The 10,367-nt window shown below is 40.4% G+C and overlaps 2 protein-coding genes across 2 annotated transcripts in view; one reads left to right on the top strand and one right to left on the bottom strand.

Annotated features, from left to right (window-relative positions):
* Positions 1-2,968, top strand: part of LOC122079115 (calnexin homolog) — a 9,299-nt gene extending 6,331 nt beyond the window's left edge. The window contains exons 4-7 of the mRNA XM_042645366.1: positions 951-2,080; positions 2,173-2,244; positions 2,336-2,452; positions 2,572-2,968. Of these exons, the coding sequence (XP_042501300.1) occupies positions 951-2,080; positions 2,173-2,244; positions 2,336-2,452; positions 2,572-2,703 (1,451 nt within the window). The 3' untranslated portion in view covers positions 2,704-2,968. The remainder of the gene's footprint in view (positions 1-950; positions 2,081-2,172; positions 2,245-2,335; positions 2,453-2,571) is intronic.
* Positions 2,969-4,751: 1,783 nt separating this feature from the next.
* Positions 4,752-10,367, bottom strand: part of LOC122079580 (ribonuclease TUDOR 1-like) — an 11,426-nt gene continuing 5,810 nt past the window's right edge. The window contains 9 exon segments of the mRNA XM_042646164.1: positions 4,752-5,259; positions 5,815-6,192; positions 7,146-7,340; positions 7,426-7,503; positions 7,575-7,763; positions 7,841-8,071; positions 8,185-8,547; positions 8,685-8,882; positions 8,984-9,154. Of these exon segments, the coding sequence (XP_042502098.1) occupies positions 5,071-5,259; positions 5,815-6,192; positions 7,146-7,340; positions 7,426-7,503; positions 7,575-7,763; positions 7,841-8,071; positions 8,185-8,547; positions 8,685-8,882; positions 8,984-9,154 (1,992 nt within the window). The 3' untranslated portion in view covers positions 4,752-5,070.

Below are 10,367 nucleotides of genomic sequence, written 5' to 3'. Positions count from 1 at the left end.
CTTTTTTTCTTTGCCGGGGGAATTGTTAACCATTCTCTCTTGTTTATTTGCTTCACAATGTGGAGGCTGGTTCTGATTAATATTTATTATACAATATATTTTCTTGCAAAGTAAGTAATTAAAAGAAAATTGACTTCTCAATTCAGTCGGTAGTCAGTACCTACTTATTTAGTGAGCAGGATTGAATAATATTGTGATTGAGGTATCATAGTACTGGTCTTGGATTTCCCCTTTTTCCCATTTCCTTCTCCATGTCAAACAACTTTGAGAAGTTGTGAACAAACTAGGTTTTTGCACTTGCCTCTACTGTTTGGTTATTAAACACTAGCTACTCAAGTATCCACTTAGGTAAGGAATTAATGATGGGACCCAGATGGGCCTGTCTGTTTTCTCATTTAGGTTCTGAGACATTGCCTAGCCTGTGTGATCTGTAGTCTCAAAAGATGAGACCATGGCTCGGAATGGCCATTATTGTATTTCATCTGATTCACAAGGGGAAAGTTGCTGAAGTCCGTATGTACTATGTCGTCTACCTTGCATCCTCCCCCCCCCCCTTTTGGAAGGGGGGTTCTTGGGAGATTAAATGGACCCTTTGGTTCTTAAAAAGTTCAGTCATGTGGAATCGAAGATATTGAACTAATATTTGTTTTTCAGCCAGCTTATGACTACCCATTGTTTGTTGTAAAATTTGGATTTGTATGACTTCCCATCTGTCATTTTTCTCTGGGACATGTGGAATACTGTCATTACTTTTCTTGTGTCATCCCGGAGTTGTCGTGAATTCTTCTTATACGATGTGTGTGAGATGGCACTTCTTGGTCTGGTCTTGATTATAGTGTCTAGCTTTATACTCTTTTTTGTCTTCCATGACATCAACTTGGTTAATTATGCCCTACAAGAATTGTTTGGTTGTCTTTTCCAATCAGAGATTTATGTCTGTTGGCCTATAGGTGTATGGAAGCATGCAAAGAGTGAAGGACATGATGATTATGGGCTTCTGGTGAGCGATAAAGCTAAAAAATTTGCGATAGTGAAGGAGCTTGACAAATCTGTTAACCTTAAGGATGGCAGTGTCGTCCTGCAATTTGAGACTCGCCTTCAGAATGGGCTTGAATGTGGAGGTGCATACTTGAAGTACCTGAGACCCCAGGATGCTGGATGGAAAGCCAAGGAATTTGACAATGAATCTCCCTATTCCATCATGTTTGGGCCCGATAAGTGTGGTTCCACAAACAAGGTGCATTTCATCCTCAAGCACAAGAACCCCAAGAGTGGGGATTACGTTGAACACCATCTAAAGTCTCCTCCATCTGTCCCTTCAGATAAACACTCCCACGTTTATACTGCCATTCTGAAACCTGATAATGAATTGAGAATTCTGATTGATGGGGAGGAGAAGAAGAAGGCTAATTTCCTTTCAGCTGAAGATTTTGAACCTCCACTGATCCCTGACAAGACTATTCCTGACCCTGATGATAGGAAACCTGAGGACTGGGATGAGAGGGCCAAGATCCCTGATCCAAATGCTGTTAAGCCAGATGACTGGGATGAGGAGGCACCCATGGAAATTGAAGATGAGGATGCTGAGAAACCTGAAGGATGGCTGGATGATGAGCCTGAGGAGATAGATGATCCGGAAGCTACAAAACCAGAAGATTGGGATGATGAAGAGGATGGTGAGTGGGAGGCACCGAAGATTGAAAACCCAAAGTGTGAGACGGCACCTGGTTGTGGTGAGTGGAAAAGACCAATGAAGAGGAATCCTGCCTACAAAGGAAAATGGCACGCCCCACTTATTGACAACCCAGACTACAAGGGTATTTGGAAGCCACAAGAGATCCCGAACCCTAGTTACTTTGAGCTTGACAAACCTGACTTTGAGCCTGTTGCTGCCATTGGAATTGAGATATGGACAATGCAAGATGGGATTTTGTTTGACAACATCTTGATTACCAGTGATGAGAATGTTGCAGAGTCATATAGGGAGAAGACATGGAAGCTGAAGTTTGAAGTTGAGAAAGAGAAGCAGAAGGCTGAGGAAGCAGCTGGTGGTCTTTCAGATGGGTTATCAGGCTTTCAGGTGATGTTCTTGCTTCCCACCTGTTTGTGGTTCACTTTATTCATTATCTATGTTAATTTGTGTACGTAACAATAACTATGATTAAATTGCAGAAGAAGATTTTTGACCTTCTTTACAGGGTAGCTGACATTCCTTTCTTGGATGCGTATAAGCTTCAAATTTTGGTAAGTCACTGGGTTATATTTTCTCCCCTGCATGCTATTGCTTTAAGTGAGTGTTGTTAAGGTTTCATCACATGGGTTACTTGTCCTACAGGATCTCATTGAGAAGGGAGAGAAACAAGCTAACCTTACAATAGGCATCCTCGCCTCCATTGTGGTGGTTATATTGACTGGTTTCGTTAGGCTTCTCTTGGGCAAGAAGAAACCAGCTGTAAGCATTTGATAAGCTGATTCTTTTCTTTGACAGACAAATCTGTTGTTGCTTCGTAGTTGTGCACAGCTTTTTGATGATTTGAACTGATGTTCAGCACGTTGCGTGATGTTGTGCAGGTTAAGGTCGGAAATGAGACCAAAAGCAGTGTCCCTGCAGAGACTACGGGTGATCAAGGAAGCAGTGGAGCAGAGGAAGAGAAGGAAGACGCTGCTGCTCCTCGCAGGAGAGCTAACAGACGTGAAACTTGAGGACAGAGGATAGGCTGCTGGTTGTAGTAACTGGTAGGAGTTGGAAAATTTTTGACGTGTCCGTGGATCAACAACTGTTATCTAAGTTCTTGATAAAAGCCCCATTCCTAATTTTTTGCGTTTTCAATACGTTAGGTTGCCGAGTGTAAATGAGACGTTTCCCTGAGTTGCGATAATTAATTTCTTTCCTAAGTAACTCTGATTGGAATTCTGTCTTGATTTATATATATGGAATTTGATGTGTACCACAGGAGTGGATAGCTTATACCTCTGGCATTAGATGGTTTGGATTTTTGGTTCGTTTTCAGCTTTTATTAGGTGGGTTCGGAGTCAGGCACTCAGGCTGTGTGAAAATCTTGATTCGCTATGTGCCAGACTAGCAGGATCTCTTTGAATCCTCAACTTCGTGCAGATAATGTTTCCTTTTAAAGTGTCTAATTGATTGAATCTCTTGGCAAATTTGATTGCAAATTACCCAATTTTGGAGGAGGCTGCAGTTTCATTTGGCCGTTTAGCTTCTTCAAAGGATTCAATTTCTCGAGTAATCCTTGAGCTACGAAAACAGGAACGGGATAAAGAATTGTACAGAAATTTAGATGATATGGATTCCAGCTAAATTGGAGGCCTTTAGAAGATATGGATTCCAATCAAGTTGCATGATAGATTAGAGTGGGGTTTTATCAGGGTTGTTTTTGATAGATTACAGTGGGGTTTTATCACGGTTGTCCTTGAATTGTTGGGGTCCTATTTATTTATTTTTTTGTGGTGCAAAGTATTTTCTTCTATTAAGTTAAGAGGATTGATGTTTTGGGTATATTGAGGCTTCTGGAAGCCCGTATATTTTTATCATTGTTACGGAAGTGCTTTCCCTGCTGCTTTGTGTTTATGATTGCTAGACGTTTATTCTTCGTGGAGCTACTTAGTGAAGAAGATATTTGTAACAATTTAATCTACTTGGCACTTCTTCATGGACTGTTCGGGCCAACACATCCATAAAAGTGGGGGTCTATTTTTAGTGGGAATGTGTCTCATGATTATAAAAGATAATCACCTCTTAGGTATCAATCAGATGTCTACAGATGTTTATTTAGGCCACTAAAGTCTTTCATCCTAGGCCCCGTTAAATTCTGCTGTTGATCGGGCAGAGAAATTGTTAGCTACTTGGAAACTCCATCTTTTGTGTTTCTTCTTCTTCTCTTCTTTTTTTTTCTCCCAAAAATCTTTGGCGTAATTTGGATTCTATTAATTCCAATTTTTGTGCCAGAAGAAGACAAAAGACAGAAGCAGTGCCATACCTGGCGTAAGGTGTGTTCTTCCAAAGGGATGGGTGGTCTTAGGTTGAGGGATTCTTCCACTCATAACAAAGCTTTGTTGATAAAACTTAGGTGGAAAAAAGGCTTTTAAATAAAAACCAGTGTTTATGGTCTTCTATACTGCGTGTCAAATGTTTTAATAATAAAAATCGTTTTTCATCATTTTTTTTTTGGCTGCAAATTATTGGACAATTCTGTGTTGCTTAAGAGAGGTTCTTCCATTGGTCGACATCCTTAATTTCATAGATGATCATGAATGGAATACCTGTTTTCTTTCCAGACTGGTGCCTCGTCATGTTGTTTCACCTATTTCGCAATTCCATTATCTGTTAATCCATGCCATGATCAGTGGTTCTTTCCTGCTTCTAGATCGTATTAAGTTATCCACCAAGGTGGTTGCTACAATTACATTTGGCGTCTCAGGTATGTGACCTTTACCGGTTCACGTTTGGCCAAAAAAAAAAATAAATAAATAAATACAAAAATAAACGCATGTGGCCATCCCAGTATCGTTGCTAAACCTTTGTGTTATTACAGAACATTCTTCTTCTATTGTTTCTCCACGTTCGAGACATTGTAAGCTCTTGGCTCTCTTAATTTTATTCTCTTTGTTCATTAGGGAAAAAAAAAAGGGGTGCGGTGTGACACAATAACACATGGTAGGAAAGCTGCTCCAGTTGGAATGATCACATACCCACTTTCCTCTAAACCGGCGTATCAAGGACATGCAAAAAATACACGAATCGAACGAAAATGAAATTCACTAAAACGAGAAAAATCTGTGAGTCTCTAATGGCCGACGTTCACCTTATTAATAAACTAATAGGAAATAAACCAAAAAGGAACTGGTCTCTCACCTCAAGTTGACAGAAAAAGAAGCCGAGGAAGATAAAAAATAGTTGCGAACCCAGAAGAGAGAGAAGGAGAAGGGGAAAAAAAAACCTATGATAGCTCTCCCAGTAAGTCTACTATCCTCTGCTACACTTAAATAAGTTGTTACCCGCATGATAACACACCAATAAATGGTCCAGTATATGGAAGTGGGGAGTTGTATTTAGCGGCGACCAGCTGGTTTCCTTACAGGTGCTGCAGAATCCTCATCATCTGACTGGATATCTCCGTACTGCCACATCTTCAGCCTCTCACGTTTGGCTTTTGCCTGGAATTCTTCCAGATTGTCCAGGGCCTGCTGTCTTTCTCTAGTATCCCATCTCTTCCTTCTTTCCAACCTTGCAAGTCCTTCCTGAATATGGCAATTTTTTTTCCAAAAAGAAAATTAGAAGAAAAAAAATATATATATTTAAAATACGGAGGGCTCAAATGAATGTAACCAAAGATCTGGGTCAAAAGAAAGAAATCCACAATATTTAGTAAAAAAAAAAATGCTAAGAATATGAAGTAAATTGTTTGCTTTTTAGTTGTTAATGAAGTAGATTCAGAAAACAAGTAGATTGAGTCGAGCAGGCTATTTTTTGTCTCCACTTCTATTTACAAATAAATAATGAAGAGTCAAGACTATATTCATGGTATAAACCGCATTTTTAAATTGAAAATCAATCAACCAGCTACTTGGATCCAACTCAAGTAGAACATACTAGTTAATTCTTGCAAACTAAAATGAACTTAATATTCAGTGAAATAGAATTGATCAATAAGATGAAATTCTGGCAAAACTATTCCTAACAAGAAAGTTGAATATAATGCTTCAAAGGGAAATATACTTGAAAGCACAAAGAAATTGAAGATCAGAAACCTTTTAATAGAGCCAGGAAAAAAACACTCGAGTCACCACACAAACCTGTAGCATGGCAGCATTTATACTTGAACTAGCTTCAACATCCACCAGAGTTACATACAGAATTGTCCCCGTCCCCTGCCCTTTCACTTTTCCTCCTGAGGTATCCTTCTCCTCAACCATTGCCCTAAGCTCTCTGGAATTGTCTAGAATGCAGTGGCTAAGATACTCAGCCGCTTCTTCACCAAAATCCTCCTCCAAGCTTGGGACCTTTATGTATGCAAGGCTGCATAACTGAGCAAGACCAGGTCCAGAGGAGACGGAAGGATCAAGAGGCCGTAATCGACTGTATGGAATTTCTTCTTGGTTCCCATAGTCAATGTAGAAGACTTCAAACAAGTCTTTAGGGGATTCTACAGCTCCTCGGGGTGCATTTACAATCTGAAAACATCGAATATATGGTTTCTCTAGTCAGACTAGCTTATAATCGTTAAAATTATCAAACATGGTAAAAATTATGCTAAATACAGAAAATTATAAACCATGTATGTGCAACCGTGGGCAAGGTGATTGTGCTTCAAGATTCTTTAGAGCGGTAGATAAATACATCAATTTTCAAAACCATGCAGAAGAGAAACAAATTAAATTTCATTCTGAAAATTTTCAAAAAGTTTATAGTAAATAAAAATAGTACTTTTCTAGCCAGTAATTAAGAGAGTAGAACCAAAAAGTGGGTCAAAAAACCAAATTCTCGAGGTAAATTTATACCCTTCTAGACACCCCATCCCACTGCCCCAAAAAAAAAACATTAAAAATTACCACCTGTATGAATAGTGGAGTAAATAATCTAAACTCAAATAAAGTTTCGTTAAAAAGGCATTCCAGTGCAAAGCAACATACTTTTGAGTATCAGCCATGTGCTGTGATGGATATGGGAGATAATCATTAACAGAGGACAATCAGGGTTCGGGTGGTGATCTGCCATTAATAGAGAGAAACTATAGCCTAAATCTCTTGCCTATCATAAATAGGCTTTTTTGACGACAGATATTAACAAAATGTGCCAAACAAATGGAACCTTTTAAATATCTAAATCCAGTAGGAAAAATCACGACGCTCTGTCATTACATCAATTCAGATACCATAAGATATCACCGCAGATAAAAGTTAAAAAGAAAATGCAACGGCTGTAACCAATGGTTGGAAACTGCTGCATTCATCTAATAGATGCATGTTATCAAGATTATAATAAAGAAGGAAAGATTCATTTATTTTTCAATACCACCATAGGCAAGACGGCAGTATTCTAAAAGCAGCTTGACTAAAATTTGTCGCTAACATATGTATGATATAACCATTGCATTGAATCAGAATCAAGAATTTGTCATTCCTACCATTGCTCGGTTCCAAGAATTATCCATCATAAACTGAGCAAGGACGATATCTCCCTTTTTTGGATTAAAAGCACCAATGACAGGAGCTTCTTGAAGGCTCAATGACTCAAGTTGCTGCTGGATAGAGATCACTTTCTGATCTTCAACTGTTTGGACATAGAACCTACCGCTACCCAGAACTTCCGTAACCTTCACCTGGAGGAAATATCAGGAAGGTAAGTCATTCACTTGAAAACAGACAAAGATGATGCCAAATAAGCAAAATACCATCACCAAACACCTTTAGCACTTCCTTCTGTTTGCTTTCTGCAGTCGAGCCATTAGCAACTTCTTGTCCTTCAACATAGTTCTCCCATATCTGAAATAAACCAACCATAAGCAATATCATAGGAGGAATAAATCTTTACTGAAATAACTAGTACTACTCACTTTCAATCTTTGTCGCTTCGCAGACTGCTCAGCCTGCTCAAGAAGGTGAGCATCCGGAATCCGATCAGTGCCGAAGGCAGTTTGGAGCCTTGCCAGACCAGCTTCTAGAAGTGGCACAGACACATTGGTCTTTGACTCCCACAAGGATCCTATGAAAGTTCCAGTTCTATCTACCGTTTCTACTTCAATCTGGCATTAACAAATAAAAAAATCAATATCCCAAATAGAAAAATGGAATAAATCCCTTAAATGAGGAATTCCAGTACCTCAACATCTCTTTGCAGTATTTTCCTTCTCATTAGAGCCATTGCTTCATCAGAATACGGCTCACCCCGACCTGGGCATCTAACACCAGATAATGAGAAGGCAATGCTGCAGGTTTCCTTGGGAATTAGCAATTTAAATCGATGACCACTGAGGACGTATTCCACAACAGCAGGCAGCCTTCTGCTCCGTTGCAAAAATGGCAAGAAATCTTTGGCTTTCTTCACAGATGCCTGAGATGGACAAATGTATTACAAGAATCTGAGAATTTCATAGCAATGGCCTCTGAACAAAATATTTTTTTAAGGACAAAAGAAAAGAAACATAAAAATAGTTCCAGTCTAACCATCGTCAGGTCTGTTATGTGCATCACAGGAGGATCCTTGGCAGAATGTATCCCTTTCTTCCCAGAAATTGCGCGTGCTTCAGCAGCAACGAGGGTGTCATAGTAGTTTGATCTTTCATCAAAATCTCGGTGTTTTATAACTGTTCCAAAGCCCCGGCCAACAACAAGTTCAGCAACATTTATCCCCACTGGCTGACTTCCAGCTGAAGGGGGAGCAGATACTGCGTCATCAGCATCAACCTTGGAAGAGGACACCAGGAAGACTGATCCAAAGTCCATGACCCTAGAATCAGCTGCGGCAACTGTTGGCAAAGATCCATCAGCCAACCCAACCTTCCTGGAATATTCCATTGAAACATTAACCTGAGAGTAGGCAAGCAATTGATTAAAAAATGTTCCATAAACGACCAGATTCAAATTATTAACAGAAAAAAAAGACAGATAAGCTACAATATTGAAATAGATGAGAATCAATTGCAGTGACCTGCATATGTACCGACCTGACGATCAATAAGACGTGTGCGCAGGAACTCCCTTGCTTCACGGGCATAGGAAGCAGGTTTTTCATCTCTACGAGGATTGCCCATTTTGGGAGACCTGATGCTTGAAAGATTGACTCGTCGCTCTGCCAGTGGGCTACCATAAGGGACAGCGTCGTCAGCAACAATAATGCAGTCACCACTTACAACCTCCACCACCTGCGAAAATTTGACGGGAAAAGTCAGATGGTAGAGATAAAAGACGTAATCACTTCAAGAGTATGGACTTCTCAGAAGGCATTGGTTGGAAATCCACTTACTTTCCCAGTGAAATTCTGATCATGAATAGCTTTAGAATTAGAAGTAGGAGGAACGAAGTTTGTCCAGATCCTCAAACGGTCCTTCTTTGCTTGCAGTTCAGCAGTTTTCAGCCGTCGTTTTGCATCTTCCTCCATCATATTGGCACTCCAATCCACATATTTAGCCAAACCCTTTTATGTTTTAGAGAAAGAGAGAAGTCAGTTGGCTACAGATAATGACCAGCAAGAAAAGAATATCACAGCAGCAATGGCCCAAGATGTAACAACATGCATCATAAGAGTTATGGAGGAGAAATTAAAACAAAGGCTTCAAAGTTACAAGGATTGAAAAGAACACAACAGAAGTGATTGGGTATCATTAAGGAAAAATAATGGAGGAATTTCATCCCTCCGGTTGTTTAGCATGACATAATGCGCATCCCAACAAGCTTTGAATAGTGGAATGGCAAAAATCAAGACTCACATAAGCATGCCTGCAGCTAGTTACTGTATATTAACTAAAGTAGCATGAAATAACTGTTGCTGCTGCCACTAAATCTCACATTTTACTTTACAGGTAGTTTCGACTCTGTCCTCACTCCGCAACCCCCTGCTCCTAGAAATGAGATAAGTGTCTCATGAACACAATAATATTTTCTAAAACACCACCCACCTATTCTTCAACTGTGGTTTCTCCATTAATTCATTATTTTCCCCATCCCCCTGCGTCCCTTGGCACAAAATTGTCTGGTTCAAAGCCTACATCCCACACCACAGCTTCAGTGTCTAGAGAGCTCTTCATTATTTTCCCCTTCCTCCTGCGTCCCTTGGCACAAAATTGTCTGGTTCAAATTCCACATCCTGCGCCACAGCTTTACTGTCTGGAGAGCTCTCTCCAACTGCTTCCCCACCCAAGACTTCTTATCTCCCATCATATCCCTGCCTCCCCCCCCCCCCCAGCTGCTGCCTCTGTCGGAATGGCCAAGAAGACATCACCCGCCTAATCTTTGACTGCCTTTCTCCCCCCACATCTGGAAGCTAGTCCTTTCCAAATGTTGGCCTACCCGGAGAACCCCCCTCCCCCTACCGAGAGAGTGGCTATGGATTGATATGACTTTTTCTGGTTCTTCCATTTGCGACACTCTCGGAACTATCTTTTGGGGCTACTATCAATCATATTTGGATGTAACGCAACCTCTGTAGGTGGACTTTCAACTCTAGATCTTTTGATTCGATTTGGAAGGCCATCCACTTTAAAGTCTCCTCCAAACTTGGTTCTCTCCCCCACCTCCCAGTTATTGACTCCCCAAGGAACATGCTTTCTGCTGTTTCCTGGGGGCTTCCTCTGTCAATTCTGGCTCCCCCTCCCCCTGCCCTTTAGAGTTGTATCCCCTGCCTCTGGCTT

This window comes from Macadamia integrifolia, chromosome 5 (genome assembly GCF_013358625.1).
Source record: "Macadamia integrifolia cultivar HAES 741 chromosome 5, SCU_Mint_v3, whole genome shotgun sequence".
Taxonomy (NCBI): Eukaryota; Viridiplantae; Streptophyta; class Magnoliopsida; order Proteales; family Proteaceae; genus Macadamia; species Macadamia integrifolia.
The sequence above is the reverse complement of the archived record's forward strand: the minus strand, read 5'-3'. Positions and strand labels throughout refer to the sequence as shown.